Source organism: Syngnathus typhle, linkage group LG4, assembly GCF_033458585.1.
Source record: "Syngnathus typhle isolate RoL2023-S1 ecotype Sweden linkage group LG4, RoL_Styp_1.0, whole genome shotgun sequence".
NCBI classification, from domain to species: Eukaryota; Metazoa; Chordata; class Actinopteri; order Syngnathiformes; family Syngnathidae; genus Syngnathus; species Syngnathus typhle.
Window position 1 is genome coordinate 4110286 of NC_083741.1, and position 25428 is coordinate 4135713.

The 25428-nt window shown below is 43.3% G+C and overlaps 1 protein-coding gene across 1 annotated transcript; it reads left to right on the forward strand.

Annotated features, from left to right (window-relative positions):
- Positions 1 to 2567: 2567 nt before the first annotated feature.
- Positions 2568 to 23831, forward strand: fgf19 (fibroblast growth factor 19). The gene is made up of 3 exons (XM_061277413.1): positions 2568 to 2873; positions 2974 to 3077; positions 23411 to 23831. The coding sequence occupies exons 1-3, from the start codon at positions 2660 to 2662 to the stop codon at positions 23729 to 23731; spliced, it is 639 nt and encodes a 212-aa protein (XP_061133397.1). The 5' UTR covers positions 2568 to 2659; the 3' UTR covers positions 23732 to 23831.
- Positions 23832 to 25428: the final 1597 nt, after the last annotated feature.

Below are 25428 nucleotides of genomic sequence, written 5' to 3' on the forward strand. Positions count from 1 at the left end.
ACAACGGCGTTGTTGTCCGCATACTGCAGCTCCATGATGGATATGGTGGTGGTTCGACCTTTGGCCCTGAATCAGTTGATGTTAAGTTGCCCGTCAGTTCTGTGCATTAGTTGGGCTCCCTGGGGAAGCCCGTGAGTTGGAGGATAGCGGCAATAAAGATGGAGAACAGTGTTGGAGCAATGACACATCCCTGCTTGACTCCTGTGTCAACACCGAAAGTTTCTGTTTCATCTCCACTGCCACTGAGGACTGTAGCTGTCATATTGTCATGCAGCAGTCTCAGTATCTGGATGTATTTCTCTGAGCAGCCAATCTTTGCCAGAGTGCCTGACGGTTCACTGATTCAAAGGCTTTGGTCAGGTCTATAAAGGCCATGTATCATGGTAGATTTTGTTCCCGGCATTTTTTCTTGGAGTTGACGAGCAATGAAAGTCATATATGTGGTGCCTCTGTTTGGGTGGAAAACCACTTTGAGACTCAGGAAGAATGCTTTCTGCTGGGGGGGTGAGTCTGTTGACCAAAACCTGAGCTAGGGATTTCCCTGTGGTGGACAGGAGAGAAATGCTATGGCCGTTTCCGCAGTCTGCCTTTTCTCCTTTTTTGAAGATGGAGACAACCAGGGTATTCAGAAGTTGTGCAGGGCTTCTCTTGTTCCCATATTTTGAGAAACAGGGCATAGATGTGTCTAAAGAAATCGGATCCGCCTTTTTTCAGGACTTCTGCTGGGATGCCATCAGGACCAGCAGCCTTGTTGTTCTTCATCTTACATCGTGCACCTCTTCCGGGCTGGGTGGTTCTCCCATGTTCTCGATTTTGGCTGTTGAGGCAGATTTTCAAGGGCCTCCATCTCAGAAGTGGTGTCCCTGTTCAGAAGATCCTCATAATGCTCTTTCCACCTGTTTGTTATTGCTCCCTTTTCTTTCAGCAGCGTGAGCCCATCCTTGGAGCAAAGGAGGGTTAGGAAGCGGTAGCTGGGACCATATACTGCTCTTGTGGCCTCGAAAAATCCGCTGGTGTCTCCAGCCAACAAGCTGCTGGATCTCCAGAGCCTTCATCCACCAATGGTTCTTCAGCTTCCTAACCGGCCTTTGCTTTAGCATGGGCTGCTCTTTTGACTTTGCAATTGAAGTTATTTTGCCAGGTGATAAAAGTTTGCCACCTTATGTTGATGAGCTGTTGGATTTCAATGTCATTTTCATCATACAAGTCTTGATGTTTCCGCTTTTTATGACAGAGGATGATTTTGTTGGAGTTCATGATGGTAGACGAAAGCCTGTCCGAGTGTTCTTCAGCGTCAGTTGGATATTGCTTGGGCAGGTCTGAAACTGAGAGCCGCCTGGACCTGCTGCAGGTAGGTGGTATCACCCAGCCGCTTTATGTTAACTAGGCTGGATGTAATTTTTTTTGTTGGCGTTGATTTCTCCGACTGCCCGTAAGGGCACCACCGCGATCAGTTAGGTTAAAATGAAAAGAGGAAAGTGACGTGCGGACATGTGAAAAAGGCGGCTCTGTATGGGAGAGAAGTTGAAGAGGAATAAAAACACCCTTGGAAACCAAAACTTGCCCCTCGTCGTGACTCGGAGCCGCAACAAATGTTTCGGATTTGTGTAGGGTACATTGTGACAGCAAACGAGCAGGTGATCTAGCAAGCGTCTGATACGAGAGCATTGTGTTCGTATGGAGTGTGTTTGAAGTGAACAGCAGAGAAGAAAGCACATCTGTAATGGCGGCCTCTGTATGATATCCGGATTTAAAAAAAAAAAAAAAAATTGGAGAATTTTAATTTTTTTGTACCCATGTATAATGCGCACCCCATATTTTAGGACAATAAATTAGTTAAATTTTGCGCATTATACATGGAAAAAAACGGTAATTTTTTGGAGTCCTACTTAAAATATGGATTTATCGCCACAGGTGACGCTGACGCGCCAAGCCCACTCTGCATAATATGCGGCGACAGGCTTGCTAACGAGGCAATGAAGCCTTCAAAACTGCTTTGGCACATGGATACCAAGCATCCTGCATTTAAAGTCAAACCTTAACCAGTTCGGGTGTCATTGTCTCCAATTACGCCAAGATGGGACCAGCTCGTTCCTGAGAAACAAACTCAGTGCTCCCACTAATTCAACGTAATGGTGAATTTTATTTTTATGTTGTTTATACTTGGTTTCATGCCAGTCGTATCATTTTATTTCATCGTATTTATCTATTTATTATAAATGTATACTTTTTTTATCTTAATGTATTATTCATTTATATAAAGGCCGGTCCGCGAAAATATTTCTGACACGTAACCGGTCCGTGGCGCAAAAAAGGTTAGGGACCACTGACTTACAGCACTACAGAGTTGAGTTCAGTAACCTAAAATGAATTAATATTTATTATTTTTTCTCTGTGTTTTGATTAATTGAGGAATTCTGTTCATGCTTTATTTCATTATTGTAGTAGTTGGGCTTCTCTGAGGCCAATGAAAACAACGATTTAGTTGGATGTTGTGAAGGGGTGTGTTGGAATACTTCCTGGAACTGGATTTGGGAGGGAAGGTTATCAGTAACTGATAAGAACCGCTTTTAAAAGGCTAGCTAGGAAATAGAGTGCTTTATACTAACAAACAAGAATAATAGCAAAAACGGAATAGGCCCAGGGGTCTTTAAGAATCATGCTTCTGGTACATACATTTACTATATTAGTTGTTAATATATTTGCTGTGGTAGCATTTGTTTCTATACCACTTTCAAACCTGGAATCCCACTCACACACTAGCTGGAGCGAGACAGTTCGCTTTCGGCACCTCTATGCTGCCAGGGCAGGAGTACATCTTATGATTCATGAAGATGGACAGATTCTCGGTTCTGCAGATCAAACTCTGTACAGTAAGTAATGTAATAATATGTACATAACTTGACAGTGCAAAATGCAGTGATTGCCAATAATATTGCTATTTGTGCTGTATTTGTCAAATGTGAATAAAAGGCCTGATGGAGATGCGCCCTGTGGATCCAGGCTGTATTGTCATCAGAGGCATTGAAACAGCACAGTTTCTTTGCATGGATGTTGATGGAAGGTTGTACTCATCAGTAAGTAATCATGTGTGTTTCAAAATGCTTCTATATAGATGCGATCATAAACATCCGAAATTGTATCACATGCGAGGTACATACAGCACCTGGACAAATATTTTTTATTTATCCCCGGAACACAATCAATGGTATAATTTAGATGACATTCCAATTTTGTTTTGAGTGCTGTTTATTACAATTTGATTAATGCAGGCTATGTGGGTTAAGTTTTTTTCCGAATGACTTTATGGGGTACTTATTTGCTTTTTATCTTCTCTTTTTATTGATTAACATTTAAGACAAAACCAAGGTAAAACATTCTGAAAGTGAGTAAAAATTACAAATGTCCAGCCACAATATTTCACATTATACTACAGTAATACGAGTGGCAAAACCAAAAAACAAAAATAGAGTTTTTAGTAGATGTTAAGCAAAGTACTTCGGCCTCATTAGATGTTGTGTACTTAATCAAAATGGAGAAAGTGAGTCGCAAATCTGCCTCACAATTGTAATCCTACCTTTGGCTTTTGCATGTATCCTGCATGTTTGCAGGTTCTGCCCCTGCTTGCTTTTTTCAGGTAGTCTGCCTTGCGAGAATGCCTAAACTGTCTATATGTTTGAATGTGAATGGGTGTCTGTCTATATTTACACTACAATCGACTGCTGTCAAGTACAGGTTGTACCGCACCTCTCACTCAGAGTAAGTCAGCTAAGATATACCCCAGCTAAACCATAAGCCAAATGAGGACAAGTGGTACAGAAAATAGATGGAAGTTGAAGGGGTCCATGTAAACAAGTACTGGAATTCAAGCATATTGGATTATCTACTTTTAAGACAGACAATCAAATGGCAGATGATATTTATCCCGCATTCTATGGAATGTTTATTGAAGACGTTACATTTTTCTTAGGTGTGAATGTGAGCGTGAATGGTTGTTTGTTTATACGTATATGCCTTGTGATACACCAGTCTCAGGTGCAGTCTCACTTTGAGTCAGCTGCATCTTTACATTGCTAAACCGGTACACTAAGCAGCATTGCTCCAAAAATGTCAACATTTAGATAATCAAACATCCGATGTGATCAAAAAGTAAAGGTTGGGATTTACAAATTGGGATTGCAGAGAACAAATGTGCTGTGAGTGACTGCTGTTCACCATTTACCGTTCGTTGCATCTTGCAAAAGTGTCAACTTCTGTATTCAGACAACACAAGATGTCTACTCATCCATTTCAAAAAGGCATTTGGTTCATCAACCTTTGTCCAGTTTGGTAAAGGATAGGATATGTTTACAGAGCAAAAAACATGAATGAAAAGTGCCAGCTAAAACAACCTTGGCCTCTGAATCGATAGCCACAGCCAAGATAAACAGATGTCGAAGAACCGAAAGAACAGCACTATTTAAATGACTATTTATTACTGATTCTTTGTCTTTGTTCTTTGTATCTGTGTTTTTTGTTCATCTTTGTCCATTGACATTTGTCATTTATTGTACTGTATTGCTGCACACACTTGACACAAACACATATAAATACAAACACTGCCATAGAAACAACAATTTGTAATCATAGGAGGGAATTTTAATACAGTAATCAACGCGTCATTGAATAAATCAAGAATCACCAGAAAAATAATTTCACGTGTTCATGAGTGATTTTGGTCTTGGCGATGGTTGGAGGCAACAACACCCCATCACCAGAGAATATACATTTTACCCACCTTTCCATCGGTCTAAACTTTTTTGGTCAGTAATTAAATAATACCAAATATCATAAACACATAAAACCGCCCAATAACCATTAGTGACCACTTCCCACCTAACACTTATGTATATGGACGCTTCTTACCCTACACAAGCCACCCACTAGATGGTGCTTCAACACATCCCTTTTAAAAGATCCGGAATTTGATAGTTATCTGAAAAAAACAGTGTACATCCTTCCTAGAAATAAATGACTCTGCAGAGTCATCAGCATCATTAGTTTGGGAATCAGAAAAGGCATTAGTAAGAGGTAAAATTATTTCATTTTCTACTAGAGATGCACCGATCCGATATCTGGATCGGATATCGGCCCCGATATCAACAAAATAGATGGATCGGGTATCGGAAAATACAGCCGATCTGTGAGCCGATACTTTCCTTAATCTATTGGGACGCGGGCTACGTCATACGTCAGCAGCACGTGTGCCGCATGCCACGAGAGTTTTCTAAACAAACGCAAACATGGAGCGAACGTTCGCTTCTCTTCCCCGGGTTGCTAAGCGGACGTCAAACCCTGCGCGTTCGCTTCTCTTCGGGTTGCTAATGGGACGTCAAAGGCTGCGCGTTCGTTTCTCTCCCGAATGGGGGGGGGGGGGGGGGGGCGGAGGCTAATCGGATGTCAAACGCTGCGTGTTCGCTTCTCTTCCGGGGGGGTGTTAATGGGACGTCAAACGCTTTGTGTGGCGGGCTCCATCTAGTGTGGAAACTGAGAAGCTGAGCTCCAGCTTCTTGTGCGGGCCATATTCAATTATGTTTTCAGAATTTGCTGCGGGCCAATAAAAACTGGACCGTTAGTTTGGACACCCCTAATTTAGAGCAAAGAACTGTGTAGTCTGCCTGATGCCATTGCCTTTGCCTTTTTCTGTTCCACATGTAGAGTTATGTAGCTTGTTAAGTCAACCATAATATCGGATCGGTATCGGGTATCGACCGATACGCAAAGCCACGGCATCGGTATCGGTATCGGAACTGAAAAAGTCGGATCGGTGCATCTCTATTTTCTACCCATAAACACAAGAAGGAAAAAGAAACTCAAGATCATTTAGAGAAAAAAAATGAAGAAATGGAAATAATCTATGCCAACAACTAGGGGTGTAAATCGCGGGTTTTGTCACGATACGATATCATATCGATACAAATAATCACGATACGATATTTGCCGATATCTTAAAGCCTGCTGTGATTCATTCACGATACATCACGATATAGTGCTCTACGATCGATATAGAACAATATCCTGATTTATATTAATTCATACGCAAAATCAACAAGGTACTGCAAACTATTTAGGAAATTAGAAAGTGCTTCCAAACGAATGACTTGAAGCCCAAAGGCGAGCGAATTTCCTCGTCTTCTTGGACACTAGCCATAGCACCAGCCCAGGAGCCGCGTAGTTGTGGGCTCCCCTTTTATGTGCCTGCTCTGCTCACAGCACAACACGGCGCGCACTGCTCCCGGAAAGAGGAAGCAAACAACAATGAACTGGATTTCAAAATAAAGTTGCGTCTAATGTCCGAGGTCAAAAACGGGCGATATAGATCGATGTTTACGTTTAGCATCGATGCCAACAAATCGTAGAGCATTATATCGATTAATCGATGTGTATCGATGGATCGTTACACCCCTACCAACAACACATCAGAAGCCACTCTTAAATAATTTAGACAATATAAACCCCAACTAAACCAAATTATGAACAAATGAAACCAATTCCTAATCTATAGACTCAGACAGGAGAACTTCCATCATGGCAACAATTCTAGTAAATATCTGGCAAATCAAATTCAAAGAAATAAAGAGAAATCAACTATTGTCATTAGTAAGGACTCAACAGGGAAGCCAACTAATGTAACAAAAGAAATATATAACATTTTCCTAAATTATTACAGCAAATTATACTCCTCGGACATAGATCCTAATAAAGGAAACATAATGCAGTTCTTAAATAATCATCTCCCTGGTCTTAACAAAGAACAAATTGCCACTTTTGACACGCCAATAATCGAAAAAGAACAACATTCAGCCCTCCAAAAAATGCCCAAGAATAAAGCACCTGGTACAGATTTTTCTGCTTTTCTGTTGAGTTCTATAAACACTTCTGGCCCACACTGTCTCCATTATTCGTGCAAGTAATAACGGAAATAAAATAAACAGTTTCCTATGCATATGAATACAGACCTGATTTTACTTCTCCCTAAACCTAATAAAGATCCAACCCTTTTGTCAAGTTATCACCCAATTCACTCATCAATGCCGATGTAAAAATAAGCAATATTAGCATATAGACTATAAAAAATAATACTCCATATAATACATCGAGACCAGACAGGATTCATCAAAGACATTCATCTAGCAACACCCGCCGTCTGTTTAATCATATCCACCTCACATCTCTACAAAAAGAAAAAAAAAGACACAATCATACGGACCTCAGATGCTGAAAAAGCTTATGATTGGGTTACCGGTTTTTTCCGTGTATAATGCGCAAAATTTAACTAATTTATTGTCCTAAAATCTAGGGTGCGCATTATACATGGGTGCAATTTTTTTTTACTTATTATTATTTTTTTTTAAGAAAATCATGGTACAACAAAACCAACAAAAGGACTGACCGACAAAGTCGTGGAACAAAAAGACAGGGTGACATTACCAAAGACAGGAACAGAAACCAAACAGACATCATGACAGTAACACATGCAATGATCCGACGGTGAGCGAGAGGCAGACAGGACTTAAATACAAAACACGTTACATTGATTGAGGTGACACAGGAAGGGAGGGGCGACGCGAACAGAAACTATGGCAACCTAGACCCATAGCAAAACTGGGGACGAGACATGACAAATCTCCCTCGAAATAAAACTTGAAATCACCTTTCTTCTTGTTTGTTGTCAATCGCGCATCGCATTTAGCCATCCTGCCCAACACACTTAGTCAGTAAAATTCATAATTGATGACACATCGTTTGATGCGATGGTGCAATCCTTGATGGTGTGTTATTGTCAAATATTGTTTGTTTTTTAATCTCCATCGCGGACCGGACGTCATACGGAGGCAGTATCACTGCGCATGCGCACTATGGATCCGATGCGCAGAACGGATGCGCAAGACACGTCAGCTTTATAAAGAGCGAGAGTTCAGTTTTCTTCCTATTAGTTTCAATTCACAGTTTAATTAGCAGTTTCAATCAGCAAATAACAAAATGCGTATTACAGGTAATATTTTATTTCACAAAACTTTGCCTTGTTCCTTTCGTCTCTGCTGTTCACTTCAAACACGCTCCATACGAACGCAATGCTCTCGTATCAGACGCTTGCTCGATCACCTGCTCGTTTGCTGTCACAATGTACCCTACACAAATCCGAAACATTTGTTGCGGCTCCGAGTCACGACGAGGGGCAAGTTTTGGTTTCCAAGGGTGTTTTTATTCCTCTTCAACTTCTCTCCCATACAGAGCCGCCTTTTTCACATGTCCGCACGTCACTTTCCACTTTTCATTTTAACCTAACTGATCGCGGTGGTGCCTTTACGGGCAGTCGGAGAAATCATCGGCAACAAAAAAAAATACATCCAGCCTAGTTAAGACCATACCAAAGACTATAAAAATGGGACCCATTGCCTCCCTGCGTGTGTGACAATCATTGGGACTTAAAAAAAAAAAAAAAAAAAAATTGGGTGCGTATTATACATGGGTACAGGCTTTTTTCCAGCATCAACATGCCATTTTTAGGGTGCGTATTATACATGGGGGCGCATTATACACGGAATAAAACGGTAATTGGAAATTTCTCTTGACCACACTACATAAATTTGCCTTTGGGGAGTCATTTATCAACTCGACCAATATTCTGTACACTTCACCTTCGGCCACAATCACAGCACTTCATACTGCACAGGGGGACAAGGATGTCTACTTTCCCTACTGGAAAAATTCCTGGCTATGCCACTGTGATCGATGGATTTAATGATTTGGAGTGACACAGATGGTTTGATAATATTATTGCTTATATAATAGTTACTTGATATATTATTTATATATCGTTATATGGGCCTGTAGAATATTTTGAAGTGCAAGCACCGTAAGCGGCGCGCACCAATTGTTGACATAAAGGACGATCGATGGATTTAATGAATTGGAGTGACACAGATTGTTTTTTAAATGTGTTATTTATGTAATAGTTTTTTGAATAACTCTGAATGTTACGTCAGGCCCGTTCTCAGCTCTTCGTTTGTGTTTATGTTACGTTAGCACACCTATCGTTTAGCCCAGGGGTGGGCAAACATTTTGACTTGCGGGACGAATTGGGTTCTAAAGTCACCTGGTCTCTTCACGTAGATTTCTCTCAACCACTTGCTCATCTTTTCTTCATCCATCCATCCCTTTGAGTTGGCTTTGATGACGTCGCCGGCTGGAAAGTTTTCCTTTGGCAAGGTCTTCCTCTTGAAAATAACCATGTGGGGACATTTCTGCCCATTAGCCTGGCAAGTGAGAACTACCGAGAACATTCCTTGTGGTGCGAACATTTACCGTACGTGCTCTTGTTTTATCCACAGTGCGGTTCACAGAAATATCAAACATGAGTGGAACTTCGTCCATGTTGATGATGTGCTCTGGCCGGATTTTTTTTTTCAGTAATCTTGTTGTTACAATATGCGCAAAAAGTGGCCAGCTGTTCTTGGTAGTCTTTTGGCAGTTGCTGTGGAACAAAAGTTCGTGTGCAGATGGAGAGATTACGTCTTTTCATAAAGCGAAAGCACCAAGAAGGACCGCCGTTAAAGTCATTATTGTCAAGTTCGCTTGCTAGCGCTATTGCCTTAATTCTAATAGTGGTTGTACTGACACTTCTACTTGCTACTCTCTGTTCAACAACCCACTGTTCGACTTTGTCCTCCAAATTTGTCCATCGTGCTTTGTTCCCTCGGAAACTCTTTTTAGTCTTCTTGACTTGGTGTAGGAGGCGGCTCGGTGGCGCACTGGGTAGCACGTCCGCCTCACAGTTAGGAGGGTGCGGGTTCGATTACACCTCCGGCCCTCCCTGTGTGGAGTTTGCATGTTCTCCCCGGGCCCGCGTGGGTTTTCTCCGGGCACTCCAGTTTCCTCCCACATCCCAGAAACATGCTTGGTAGGCCGATTGAAGACTCCAAATTGTCCCTAGGTATGAGTGTGTGTGCAAATGGTTGTTTGTCTTTGTGTGCCCTGCGATTGGCTGGCAACCAGTTCAGGGTGTCCCCCGCCTACTGCCCGATGACGGCTGGGATAGGCTCCAGCACGCCCGCGACCCCCGTGGGGACTAAGCGGTTCAGAAAATGGATGGGTGGATGGATGGACTTGGCGTAGCTAATCTTGTTGCTTCCTCCACTTCCGCACCATTGACTCGTTAATGTCAAATTCTCTCGCTGCTGCTCTATTCCCGTGTTCTTCCGCGTGACTGACCGGCTTGAGTTTAAACTCTGTGTCGTAGGCATGTCTCTTAGTAGGTGCCATTTTTGGGTCTTTACATAAAAAAATTAATGAAAATGAAATATATATACCGGTAGTATATCCCAGCATGCACCGCGCGCTTCTTCTACGGAAGAAAATGAAGTAGGCGGCTGCTTGCCGTAGTTGCGAGACCTGTAGTGCAGGGGTGTCCAAACTTTAGGGGCCGACCATTCGCACCGACATTCCTCGAACCATTACCATTGTGAATGAACTTAAATACTTAATAATGTAACTATATCCTTTGCCGATAGGTTGATATTGCAAATGGGAATCTGTTGTCAATTGCACTACCAGAAAAGTCAAATATTAAAATAATAACAAATTAACAATTTTAGAATTGAATGAATTATTTTATTACATGTATTAAGTTTGTTTTATTATTGTTATTGTTGTATGAATAAGAAGTGTGATATTGATGTTTGTGACTGCAGTAAATAGGCCAGGTTGCATCATGTCAGATTTTTAATCCAAATCAAATCATTCTCCATTTCATCTTTTTTACTTCAACTTCAGACGCAACAAACTACTTTATAATCACAAATCACTACTGCTGGCTCCGTCCATTTGTACGGAGAAGCGGGGATGGTGAGAGCAGTGAAAGAAGCAGCCACTGTGCTGTATCCGCGAATGAAGCGGTGATAAAAATTTGCAAAGCCCAAAAATTGCTGCAGTCTTTTGTGGGTCTCCGGCACGGGCCATGACGTGACCGCCCTAACCTTCTCGGAATCCATCTCGATGGACCCCGCCCTAATCACGTAGCCGAGGAACTTGACCGAGGGGGCGTGGAACTCACACTTCTCCGCCTTCACAAATAGGGAGTTCTTGAGGAGGCGTAGGAACACTGCCCAAATATGCTTGATGTGTTCGGGAAGCGAACGGGACAAATGACAATGTCATCCAAGTATACAAACATGAACTGATTGAGCATGTCCCTTAGCACATCATTGATGAGGGCCTGGAAGACGGCCGGGGCATTGGTCAGTCCGAACGGGACCACCAAATACTCGTAGTGCCCGCTCGGGATATTAAATGCTGTCTTCCACTCGTCTCCCTCTCGGATGCGTACCAGTTGGTATGCGTTACAGAGGTCCAACTTGGTAAAGATGGTTACGCCCTGGAGACTGTCAAAGGCAGACGAGAGGAGAGGCAGTGGGTAGCGGTTCTTAACCGTGATGTTACTTAGTAGTCTATGCACGGGCGGAGCGTACCATCCTTCTTCACGACGAAGAAAAATCCCGCTCCTGCGGGCAACGAGGAGGGTCGGATGATCCCTTCTGCCAGGGAGTCCCGGATGTACTCCTCCATGGTCCTGCGTTCCGGCGCGGACAGGGAGTATACGCGGCCCTTGGGAGGAGAGGTACCGGGTAGCAAGTCGATGGCACAATCATAGGAGCGGTGAGGAGGAAGCGCAATCGCCTTGGTTTTGCAGAAAACGTCTGCGAGTTCATGGTAATGAGGCGGTACCTTGGTAAGGTCTGGACGGGGACTGGGCGGCGACTCTCCGGACGCACTAGTGGCTGCCTTCAGGCAAAGACGGTGGCAGCGATCGCTCTACTGCCGTACAGTTCCCACCTCCCAGTCCAGCACGGGGTTGTGCTGGGGCACCCAGGGGTGCCCCAGAATGAGCCGCTGTCCTGAGAGTGGCCGAAGAAAGAACTGTATGGTTTCATACAGCGTGGTTACCGGAAATCCGCAACCCGACCGGCTCCGGTAATTTCGCCGACCATCGATGGCATGGGCGGGGATCGAAGGGCTCAGAGGCAGGAGCTTCACTCCCCATTGACGAGCCAGCCCCAGGTCCATAATGTTGCCCTCCGCCCCAGAATCCATCAAGGCTGTCGCGTCTCTGTCACCCACAGCAATCCGAAGGAGAGCCTGTAGCGTGAATGCCCTGGCTCCGGGAGAGTGAGCACTGGTCGAAACCACGCGGATTCCCTGATGCCGTGTGAGCTCTTGGTCTTTTAACGGACATTGAATCACCCGATGACACTCGTTCCCACAATACAAGCGTAAGCCCAGCGTGAGGCGTCGAGTGCGTTCCTCCGCGGGAAGGCGCACCCGCCCCAGCTTCTTTGGCTTAGCTGGTGGTGAGGTTGGCGGCTCTGAGCCTGACGAAGGGAAATGGCAGCGTGTTTCACGCAACGCTCTCTGCTCACGTTCGCGCCACCGTGTTTGGATCCGCCGATCAATTCGGGCTGCAAGGTCCATCGCCTCCTCCAGGGTTCGAGGGCGATCGTATGCCACCATCCCGTCCTTCATATAGTCGGCGAGCCCGTGGAGGAAGGTTAGGGTTAGATAGCTTAGATATCTCAAGACGGCCATCCTCTCTGCTCTCAGCCCTCAGGTTGCTTTCCAAGACTGGAAGTCCCTCCAAGGGCACCACCCTTTGTTCGTTTCAGCTTATTTTCTAGGTGCAAGTGCAACCCCATGAGGGTCATCGTCGAGTGGAGATAGTCTGGTCGATTTCAATGACCCATCTTAGGAGTTTCATAGCTTATGATACAGTGGGGGAACTGCCTGTTCCTGCCGCCAGGAGATCTGCTCCCGGTGCGCCCTCAAGTATGCAACTCCCTCTAATCTATGTATTAGTCAACATTCCACAATATTGTTTACCGTTTTTTTCCATGTATAATGCGCCCCCATGTATAATACGCACCCTAAAAATGGCATGTCGATGCTGGAAAAAAGCCTGTACCCATGTATAATACGCACCCAAATTTTGACTTTATTTATTATTTTTTTTTTTTTTATGTTCCAATGATCATCACACACGCATCTGGGTGTGGTGAAATTTGTCCTCTGCATTTGACCCATCCCCGTGTGATTTTGATCCATCCCCTGGGGGAGAGGGGAGCAGTGAGCAGCAGCGGCGCCGCGCTCGGGAATCATTTGGTGATCTAACCCCCCAAATCCAACCCTTAATGCTGAGTGCCAAGCAGGGAGGCAATGGGTCCCATTTTTATAGTCTTTGGTATGACCCGGCCGGGTTATTTAAGTCCGTAAACGTAAAATTATTTCAGAAAAAAGATCATCTTTGGGAACAACCGGATGTTATTCTGCTCGATAGCGAAGAAATATGTGAGACTCTCAACGGGATCACCAATATTTGAGTGATGTTTCAGTTATTTATCACAATTATTTATTATTATAATTATAAGATATATAATATATATAATAATTATTTATCATTCACAATAGTCATGGTGATCTTTCTGGTGATTTCTTAACTAGGCTGGATGTATTTTTTTTTAAATAAATAAACTTGACTTTTGTTGGCGTTGATTTCTCCGACTGCCCAGAAAGGCACCACCGTGATCAGTTAGGTTAAAATGAAAAGAGAGGAAAGTGACGTTGTAAAGAACTATCCGTGACAAGATTTTCTTCAAAAATTGTTGTACAATGATTTTCTTAAAAAATAATTAAATAAATAAAAAAAATATTTTTTTTGGTACCCATGTATAATGCGCACCCCAGATTTTAGGACAATAAATTAGTTAAATTTTGCGCATTATACATGGAAAGAAACGGTATGTGTTTCGGTATCAGCATTTGACGACGGTGTTGAATAATTTCACAATAACATTTGCACACATCAGCAGATCAGGCACCAGCCTGTATTGTAGACAAAATACAAGAGATATCTGTTCACTGATAGCAAGTGTTCAAATATCAACAGTCCTCTGCACCCAAGGTTATTTTGTCTCTGCTTCAAAATAGAACTTCTGTAGAGTGCGTGTGCCATTTGTTTTCATAGTCATAGATAGAGAGAAAAGAAACACAACAAAAAACTGATTTGGACTGTCACAAATTTCAAAATCGATTTTGGTCCAGCACCTGACGCATGTTTTCAGTATTGTAGTGACATTGAGAAGTTTCTCCAATGTCTAAAGATAGTCGCGTAGTTTTCAAAATTGGCATTTAACTCCTGTTAAATGATCTTCTAAGTAGTATTTGTATATATTTGTCTAAATTAGCAGATTTCTCCAGATCTTCCATAATGTTGATCAACACTAGTTTGATATTATCTGGGAATGACTTTATGAATATTCTGCAATTTGTTGTCCAAGTGCTTTGTAGTTTTCCTTGGTTTTTCAGTTGGCGGGCTCTCCAAGCATTGGTTGCATTGTGGTTTTTAGATTTTCATTGATGTAGACCACATGTCTCAAACTCAAGGCCCGGGGGCCAGATACGGCCCGCCATATCATTTTATGTGGCCCGCGAAGACAAATTGTTCATCAAATTCATATGTCAATATTAAAATTACTAATTGTTTTCACCTTTAAAAAATAAATCTATTGCTAGCAATTTTTATTACCATTCATATTTTTAAAATATGTTAACATTTTTTCTTAGTCTCTGTTTCGAAAACTAGTTATTCATCTAGTCATCCACTAGTTTGTTGATACCGTACACTACCGTAATTTTCGGACTAAAAGTCGCACCGGAGTATAAGTCGCACCTGCCATAAAATGCCCAAAAAAGCGAAAAAAACATATATAAGTCGCTCCGGAGTATAAGTCGCATTTGGGGGGGCAATTTATTCGACAAAATCCAACACCAAGAACAGTCATGAACGAGCAACAACAGGCTAAACGATAGGTATGCTAACGTGACATAAACACAAACCAAGAGCTGAGAACGGCCCTGACATAAAATTCAGAGTTATTAAAAAAACTATTACATAAATAACACGTTAATAAAACCATCTGCGTCACTCCAATTCATTAAATCCATCAATGGTCCTTTGTCAACAATGCGTGCGCGCCGCTGACGGCTCTTGCAATTTTTATTACTATTCATATTTTTAAAATATGTTAACATTTTTTCTTAGTCTCTGTTTCGAAAACTAGTTATTCATCTAGTCATCCACTAGTTTGTTGAGTACCGTACACTACCGTAATTTTCGGACTAAAAGTCGCACCGGAGTATAAGTCGCACCTGCCATAAAATGCCCAAAAAAGCGAAAAAAACATATATAAGTCGCTCCGGAGTATAAGTCGCATTTGGGGGGGCAATTTATTCGACAAAATCCAACACCAAGAACAGTCATGAACGAGCAACAACAGGCTAAACGATAGGTATGCTAACGTGACATAAACACAAACCAAGAGCTGAGAACGGCCCTGACGTAAAATTCAGAGTTATTCAAAAAACTATTACATAAATAACACGTTAATAAAACCATCTGCGTCACTCCAATTCATTAAATCCATCAATGGTCCTTTGTCAACAATGCGTGCGCGCCGCTGACGGCTCTTGCACTTCAAAATATTCCAGAGGCCCATATAACGATATATAAATTATATATCAAATAACTATTATATAAGCAATAATGTTATCAAACCATCTGTGCACTCAAAATCATTAAATCCATCGATCAAATTCCTCGTCCTTTGTCAACATCGCCGCGCGTGCGCCCTGACGTCAGCCTCGTTGTTATTCCACAGATCTACTATATAACTATATTGTAGCATTAACAAAGTTCAAGGAAAGACATGGGTTTGGTAAATGGCTCTTTATTTAACAAAACAAACTTACAGGCGTGTGGCGGCGTGGACTTCCAGCCACGGAAGTGAAAGAGAGCTCCATAGAATAGGACCGGGCGTGCGTAAAAGCCATGACCGAACCCCAGCCACTGTCCTCGGACAGCCACCGGGCTGAACGCCGGCCCTCGACTTCCATCCACGGAGGTGAAAGACAGCTCGGTAGAGTAGGACCGGGCGTGCGTAAAAGCATTGTCCGATTCCCATCCACTGTCCCTGGACGTGTCGATCTTTGTCCTTTATGTAAACAACCGCCGCGCTGCTGACACGCGACCGCGACATCGCGTCGCGCTGCTGACGTCAGCATGACCATTTCCCGTGACTCCCGGTTCAAGATGGTGGACAGGTCTGCAGGTCGTCAACTAATCTAGTGTTTCTATGTATCTCTATGAAGCCAAATCCCAAAGTAGTAGTAGAAGAAGAAGCACATGTGATTGGTGCTTTGCTGAAGGGCTGCTCCCGCGTCACTCGACGAAGTTCTCTTTCTTAGTTTGTGTTTATGTCACATAAGCATACCTATCGTTTAGCCTGTTGTTGCTCACGTGTTGTTGCGACGCTGCGACAGCAGCGCGGCGGTTGTTTACATAAAGGACAAAGATTGACTCGACGAGCTGCTGCTGACGCGTTGTTGCGCTGCTGTCGTCACTTGAAATTCAAATTACAGTAATTTCTTGCTACATTGCAGTTCGTTTATCGCGGTTTCACTTTTTTTTTTTGAAATTTTTGGAAAAAAAAACCATATAAGTCGCTCCTAAGTATAAATTGCCCCCCCACCCAAACTATGAAAAAAACCGCGACTTATAGTCCGAAAATTACGGTATATATAATTTGACATTCAGACATTTGGGTTGGCAATTCCAATGGCCCTTCGAAGGAAACCATGACTATGACGCGGCCCGCAACAAAAATAAGTTTGACACCCCTGATGTAGACATTTGAGCCTCTCAAATTCTTTCCCGGTTTCAGCAGAGAAACTTTGTGCTAGATACTTATACATCTCAGTAGTACCAGATGATTTTCACTCACCCTACTTCCACTTGCCCCTCTTGGGAAGAAGTTGACAGAAATCTACATTTGCCTTGTCCAGCGCTATGTTTTGTTGTAAGGAAATCCACCACTTGCTGTTCCACGGATCGATTGTCTACCTCGTCTCCACCATCGGTCCTATTGTCTAGGTGAGACCTTGAGCTCAGAGATGATCACATCATTCATTTCATATTGTTGGTCGATATCTTCCAATCTGTTGGTGAGAATTTTCATCAGCTGGTCTTTCTTGGCCTTCTCAACTTTGAGAAATGCAATTTCTTCCATCTTGGTTTCTAATCTAATAAATGGAGTCTTCATTTCCATCATACTCTTCTTAATGTTTTTAATCTCCCTTCCAGTCTCTTGAAGCGTGTTCAGAGTTTCTGATGATTTTTTTTTCCAGAGTTCTCAAATGATTTTTTATTTATTTCATAGCATCGGACAATCCCTGATCCTTTTTTGGCCCCATCGCTCAAAAATAAAAAAATAAAAAATATATTTCTTCTGCTCCTCCCATGTAAAAGTAAAGTTTTCCCTATCCCACGGTGACAAGACATATTACACGATAGACATACAAGTAAACGACGCAATATAAAAAACAAGAAGGCACAAACAATAAATAATAAGAGTAACAATAAATAATAAATGAATAGATAACACAACGAATAAAAGCCAGTGTGCATACAGACAGTAAAAGTAGAGGACGCTACGCAGAACGGGGAAGCGAGTTCAGGATCCTGACAGCCTGGAGTATGAAGCTGTTTGAGAGTCTGGTGGTGCGGGAGCGCAGGCTTCTGTACCTCTTCCCAGAGGGCATAAGCTCGAACAAAGAGTGAGCGGGGTGACTCACATCACTCACAATCGTGGTCGCCTTGCGGGTGAGATGGGAGGTGTAAATGTCCTTCAAGGAGGGGAGCAAAGCACCAATAATCTTACCAGCCGTGTTCACTATGCGCTGCAGGGCCTTCAAGTTGTAGTCAGTGCAGCCACCACCCCAAACAGCAATACAGCTGGAGAGGACGCTCTCAATGGTGCCGCGGTAAAATGTAGTCATGACGGCCGGAGGGGCGCTCGCTCGCCTGAGTTTCCGCAGGAAGTACAGGCGGCGCTGGGCTTTCTTTGTCAGTGATGCGGTGTTGGTGGACCAGGAGAGATCCTCACTGATGTGCACCCCCAGGAACTTGGCGCTGCTCACTCTCTCCACCACAGCACCGTCGATGGTCAGCGGCAGGTGTTGGGTGTGACCCTTCCGGAAGTCCACAACAATCTCCTTGGTCTTGTCGACGTTCAGCAGGAGGTTGTTGTCCCTGCACCACGTGGTCAGAAGGTCAACCTCCAGCCTGTATTGAGTCTCGTCTCCCTTGGTGATGAGACCCACCAGAGTCGTGTCGTCAGCAAACTTCACTATACGGTTGTCGCTGTAGGTTGCAGTGCAGTCATGCGTCAGGAGGGTGAAGAGCAGCGGACTGAGCACACAGCCTTGGGGGGCCCCCGTGCTCAGCGTGATGCTGGCGGAGATTTTGTCGCCAACACGTACTACCTGTGGCCTCTGACAGAGGAAGTCCAGTAGCCAGTTGCAGAGGTAGGTACTGAGGCCCAGCGTGTCAAGTTTGCTGATGAGGCGTTGTGGCACAATGGTGTTGAAGGCAGAACTGAAGTCCACAAACAGCAATCTCACATACGAGTCCCTTCTCTCCAGGTGGGTGAGGGCCGAGTGGAGGGCAGAGCAGATGGCATCCTCAGAGGACCGTTTGGCTTGGTACGCAAACTGGAAGGGGTCAATGGTGGGGGGGAGAACGGATCGGATGTGCTCCATGACAAGCCGCTCAAAGCACTTCATGATGATGGGCGTAAGTGCCACGGGGCGGTAGTCGTTGAAGCAGGACGGAGCGGGTTTCTTCGGCACAGGTACGATGGTGGCAGCTTTGAAACATGACGGGACGATGGCCTGCTGCAGGGAAGTGTTAAAGATGTCTGTGAAGACATCCGTCAGCTCACCAGCGCAGTCCTTCAGCGCTCGACCCGGGATGTTGTCAGGGCCCGCCGCCTTACGGATGTTGATAGCGGCAAGCGCCCTCCTCACGCTGTCGGCGGAGAGGCACAGGGGCAGCTCGTGTGAAGGGGGAGTGGCCTTCAGCGGACAAGTGCTGTTCTGAGCGTCGAAGCGAGCAAAGAAGCGGTTGAGGTCATTGAGCAGACGGACGTCGCCTTCACAGCTCTGCGGCGCGGGCTTGTAATCCGTGATGGTCTGAATGCCCTGCCAAAGGCTCCGTGCGTCCCTGCTGTCCCTGAAGTGGGCGGTAATTTTGCACGAGAACGCCTTCTTTGCATCTTTGATGCCCCGGGACAGGTCAGCTCTCGCAGTCCTCAAGCTATTTTATGTTAAGTAATTTGTATTTTGCATGTTTGTGTGTCTGTATGCCGCTATGTCTCATTTAGTGACATAACCTTGAGAACAAAAAATGCGTCCTACCCTCACGGCTGCCTGTACTGAAATTATGACTATGTCTAGGATATTTATATCATTAAAACATATAAATAATGTATGTATTATACATTATACTCTTATTACTATTGTTATCATTACCGAGAACGACACCATATTGTAAAGTGTACAGTCCCACCCCATGCTTTCTTCTCTCCCTCTCTTCATTGTCATTTATTTTGCTATTGTTGAAGGTTATTATTTGTTTACCGTTTTTTCCCATATATAATGCGCAAAATGTAACTGATTTATTTTCCTAAAATCTGGGGTGCGCATTATACATGGGTACAATTATTATTATATTTTATCTGGATATCATACGGAGGCCGCCATTACAGATGCGCTTTCTTCTCTGCTGTTCACTTCAAACACGCTCCATACGAACACAATGCTCTCGTATCAGACGCTTGCTCGATCACCTGCTCGTTTGCTGTCACAATGTACCCTACACAAATCCGAAACATTTCTTCGCTATTGAGCTTGCTAGCGCATGCGCAGTGATACTGACCGGCAGAATAACATCCGGTTGTTCCCAAAGATGATCTTTTTTCTGAAATAATTTTAGGTTTACGGACTTAAGTAGGAGTCAAAATTTGGGTGCGTATTATACATGGGTACAGGTTTTTTTCCACCATCAACATGCCATTTTTAGGGTGCGTATTATACATGGGGGCGCATTATACATAGAAAAAACGTTAATTTATTTCTATATATTTGTGTACCTACTTATCTTTTACCTTATGCTTGCAATGCCTTATGCTCATTCCACACCACACATTCGTATCACCCCTTCTGTCCCCTGACCTCCTGTGTTTTCTTTTGTCTGTGGTTTTTGTATGTAATTATGTATGTATGTATGTATGTATGTATGTATGTATGTATGTATGTATGTATGTATGTATGTATGTATGTATGTACCATATTGGCCCGAATATAGGATGACCCCCTGTTTTTCAAGACTCAAGTTTGAAAAAATACTTTTTGAATACCAAATTAAATTTTTATACAGAAAATAATTACATCTGAAACAAATGAGTATAAGAATACATTCGAGAGAAAAAGCATGTTATTTTGCCTCATTCAAATCATGCAAAAACTGTCTATCACATCTTAATATCTGAACATTTAAATATGCAAACTAAAGTGCGATTATTGGCAAAAAAATAACAGGCATTGTGGCTCTCAGGGGCATATAGGCAAACTGGCAAAAGGGTATAGGCACAAGTTTGGTCGTAAGGATGTGAGAGCAGGTGTGTGTAGTGTACATGGGTGAGTCTTTGGTGTGTGAATGTATTCTTCTGTGTGTGATTATTGTATGAAGCGTGTGAAGGGTGTGTGGGGTGTGTGTGCGTGCGTGTGTGTGTGCATACGTGTGTGTGTGCGCGTCTGTGTGTGCATACGTGTGTGTGCGCGTGTGTGTGGTGTGTTGAATGCAGTGTGCAGCGTATGGTCTGAGCACCGACAGACTGACCCCCCACCCCTTCAACCTCTACAGCAATGCTGGCAGCACTCATACGCCTGTTTTCCAAAGCAAACCTCTGAATATGACGCTGAGCGCGCGCACTCAACTTTGGTCGACCATGGCGAGGTCTGTTTTGAATGGAACTTGTCCTCTTAAACCACTGTATGGTCTTAGCCACCGTACTACAGCTCAGTTTCAGGGTGTTGGCAATCTTCTTATAGCCTAGGCCGTCTTTATGTAGAGCAATAATTCTTTTTTTTAGATCCTCAGAGAGTTCTTTGCCATGAGGTGCCATGTTGAACTTCCTGTGACCAGTATGAGAGTGAAAATACCTAATTTAATACACCTAATCCCCAATCACACCTAACATCTCAGTACACTAAATAGTCGCATCACACAGGGAGGAAAAATGCCTAATTAGTCCCAATTTTGGCTTAATTTTGAGATTTTCAGTTGGGGTGTTCTCACTTTTGTTGTACTCAGCATGAAGGGATGGAAATGGGGGGTTAGATCACCAAATGATGCCCGACCGCGGCACCGCTGCTGCTCACTGCTCCTCTTTGCCCCAGGAGATGGATCAAAATCACACGGGGATGGTTTAAATGCAGAGAACAAATTTCACCACACCCAGATGTGTGTGAAGATCATTGTGACTTTAACTTTTTTAAATCAAATTTTATTTTATTAAATAGCATACTGACTTTTGTGTCGTCCTCAAACAATTATACATGTCAACTGATTTGTGATATTTTTATCATTTTTCGCTGTAAAACAAGTTTTATTATTTTGTTTATTTTGTGCAGATGGATCTAGTATTGTGTGATGGCACAATGAGAATTGGTAGTATTATTTTTTGGGGCTAAAAGTCATCTGTATCCTCTGAGATTCTCACTTATAACACTAACAAATCCTCGTGAGGTGATGCATGCCATTAATTTGCTTTTTTGTGATGACATTGTATGATTTGTCAGTCTATTACCTTAATTGGTACTTTAAGACAAATGAAGCTCATAAAAATCTGAAGGTAGCTAACGGTTTTGACCTTGCATTGCTAATATGAAGTACAAGATCTCAATACATTCGACGAGAAGTCGTTAATTTATGCGCCTGTCACTTCTCGATTACCCTAATTTTCGGACTATAAGTCGCTCCGGGGTATAAGTATAAGTCGCACCAGCCATAAAATGCCCAAAAAAGTGAAAAAAAAACCATATAAATCGCTCCGGATTATAAATCGCATTTTGGGGGGCAATTTATTCGACAAAATCCAACACCAAGAACAGACATGAACGAGCAACAACAGGCTAAACAATACGGTATGCTAACGTGACAAACACAAACGAGGAGCTGGGAACGGGCCCGACGTAACATTCAGTTATTTAAAAAAAACTATTACATAAATAACAAGTTTATAAAACCATCTGTGTCACTCTAATTCATTAAATCCATCGCTCGTCCTTTGTCAACAATGCCGTGTGCCGCGCCGCAGTTCAAATTATTCCACAGGCCCATACAACGATATATAAACTATATTTTAAATAACTATCACATAAACAACAATATTATCAAACCATTTGTGTCACTCCAAATCATTAAATCCATCGATCAAATTTCTCGTCCTTTATGTCATCCTGGCCTCTGTCACCAGATGTCCAGAGGATATGGCACTTTAAAGTGTTAATTACTTTATTTGATTTTTTTTCTCTATTTTTCATGTTTTGAATATGTTCAAGATAAAGATATCAAAGCATGTGAAGTGATCAATTATACTAAAAATAACATGTGAAGTGGTCAACTATACTTGTAAGTAAGTGATGTGTTAATGATCAAGTAAAAATCTGTGAAAAAGACATATAAGTCGTTCCTGAGTATAGGTCGAAACTATGAAAAAAACCCGCGACTTATAGTCCGAAAATTACGGTACATTATTTGAAAAACATTGTTGTGGTCAAAGGCGGCTTGGTGGCGCACTGGGTAGCACGTCCGCCTCACAGTTAGGAGGGTGGGGGTTCGTTTCCACCTCCGGCCCTCCCTGTGTGGAGTTTGCATGTTCTCCCCGGGCCAGCGTGGGTTTTCTCCGGGCACTCCGGTTTCCCCCCACATCCCCAAAACATGCTTGGTAGGCCGATTGAGCACTCCCAATTGTCCCTAAGTGTGAGTGCGAGTGCAAATGGTTGTTTGTCTCTGTGTGCCCTGCGATTGGCTGGCAACCGGTTCAGGGTGTCCCCCGCCTACTGCCTGATGACAGCTGGGATAGGCTCCAGCACGCCCGCGACCCCCGTGGGGACTAAGCGGTACACAAAATGGATGGATGGATGGATGGATGTTGTGGTCAAAGAAGACAAAATCAGAAAAAGCAATCCTGGAGACTAGTTAAATCTGTTTATGGACGTTTACGTGCATCTGTGGATGTTTTTAAAAAGCAACTTGAGACGTAGCTTTTTGAGTAAACATTCTAGCTTGTATTTCATTGTCTTAATGTCTTAATATATATTTTTTTAGAATCATCTATTATTTTTGTCATGTGAAGCACTAAACTTGGTCTGTAAAAAGTGCTATATAAATAAAGTTTACTTATTACTTACGTTACAGCACATCTACAGCAGAGATGACTGCACTTTCAGGGAGCAAATCAAGCCAGATGGATACAGCATCTACATCTCTGTCAGACATGGAGTACTTCTTAGCTTGGGGAATCATCGGCAGCGTCTTCAAGGCAGAGACAGTGGTGCTCCATCTATGGCTCAGTTCCTGCCGCGAATCAGTACTATTGTTCAGGCATCAATTCCAACACTGCAGTCCTTATATCACCCAAGTCAGGATGCATCACAAAAGGCTAAATCATTTGACACGGTCGAATCATTTGGTATTCTTGCACGGATCATTCATAGCCCGAGCTTTCATAAACGTTGAGAAGGCAGCCGAGACGGCAATAAACAAAGATCCATCCATCCATTTTCTGTAGGTGGAATCGAACCCGCACCCTCCGTACTGTGAGGCGGACGTGCTAGCCAGTGCCCCACCGAGCCGCCACCTGATCTACATTCTGTGTCAAATTCTAAAAATATTTCCATCCACAGGCAAGCAATATGGCAATCCACTAAAAAGCAGGTGGTTGGTGAAAGAGACAACCCTGGTTGCGGAGGGGGGGGATGCTCAAGCTGACATTTAGGCAAAAGACTACACCCTAAACTGGTCACCAGCCAGTTGCACAAACTGCGAAAAACTACCATCCACACCCACATGCACACCATCACTGAGTGGGAATCGATCCAACACTACCCGCACACAAATCAGGTGCGTGTACACCTACCATCAGCGCCTCTTCGTATGTACAATATAAACTTGTTGCCTCCTTGTAAACATAAACAAAGATGACCTTTTCAATGCCTGGCATACCCAGGCTTGTCCATAGGGAGTGGTAGCTATGCTATTCAGCTCATAATCAGATCAGTGAGGTTCAATCTGACCACAGAGAATCTAACAGATGGGGAATTGAATGTGCATCCCTGTAATCTGTCAAAAAACAAACGCATCATTAGCGTTCATCCCAAAATGTGTGGATTTAAAATGCTAAAGAAATGAGGTCAGGACAACTAGTTAGTACAGTGGAGCTTCGGTTTTCGAACGTCCCGGTTCCCGAACAAATCGGTATTCGACCAAAAGATTCGAGATTTTTTTGCTTCGGATATAGGATGAAATTCGGTTGTCAAACGTCACGAGATGAGCCGAGAGGACCCGCATGCCAACTGACTCCGTTCGTTATTACATTCTCGTTACTCTGAGTATTGCATCAACTCTAATCATGCCTCCAAAGGAAGCAAGTGGGAGCAGTAAAGCCATCTTAAAACACAAAGACGCTCCTAAAGCAATGCGACAGTGAGCGCCCGGCGCTCTGCGGTTGCGCGATCGGACAAAATGAAGCTCCCTGCGCACTGAGGTCCACTTGAATTTTGGAAAGTCCATTAGGACTTTAAAAATATTTTCTAAATTTTAGCGACCGCTCTGTCACAATAATGTGACCAGGGCGCTATGGTTGTGCGTTCGGTGGTGCGCTGCAGTTGCGCAATCTGACAAAATTAAGCTACCTTCGCACTGAGGTCACCTTAAATTTTGGAAAGTACATCAGGACATTAAAAATATTTTCTAAATTTCAGCGTCACAATAATGCAACCAGCGCGGTGCAGTTGCGCGGTCGGCGAAACACTACGGTTGCGCATTCGGCGGTGCGTTGCAGTTGCGCGATCGGACAAAACTGCGCAAATGAAAAAATGCTTAAAAAAGGCGTCTTTTTTGCTTGGAACAGATTAAAGTTTTTTCATTATTTGTAATGGGAAAACATGATTCGGAATTCGAACAATTCACGTCTCGAACAGCCTTCTGGAACAGATTGTGGTCGAAAACCCTGGCTCCACTTTACTAAATATGGATAAATACTGCAAATATGATCTGGTTTCATTTGGCCGGAGCGCGTACGGGTGTGTCATTCTGAAAAGGATGCGCTACCTGAGGTACCTTTGTAGATAAGAATGCGGATAGCATCATGTTACAAAAACTATTCTGCGATAAGCGAAAGATGAGGACAATGGCCTGTTGCCAGCTGAGTTGAA

Excerpts from the sequence above, each read along its gene's own strand:
- fgf19 (XM_061277413.1), top strand. The coding sequence starts at position 2,660 with ATGCTTCTGGTACATACATTTACTATATTAGTTGTTAATATATTTGCT. Across the intron at positions 2,874-2,973 it reads TGCAGATCAAACTCTGTACA|GCCTGATGGAGATGCGCCCT; the intron begins GTAAGTAATGTA and ends TGTGAATAAAAG. Across the intron at positions 3,078-23,410 it reads ATGGAAGGTTGTACTCATCA|CACATCTACAGCAGAGATGA; the intron begins GTAAGTAATCAT and ends CTTACGTTACAG.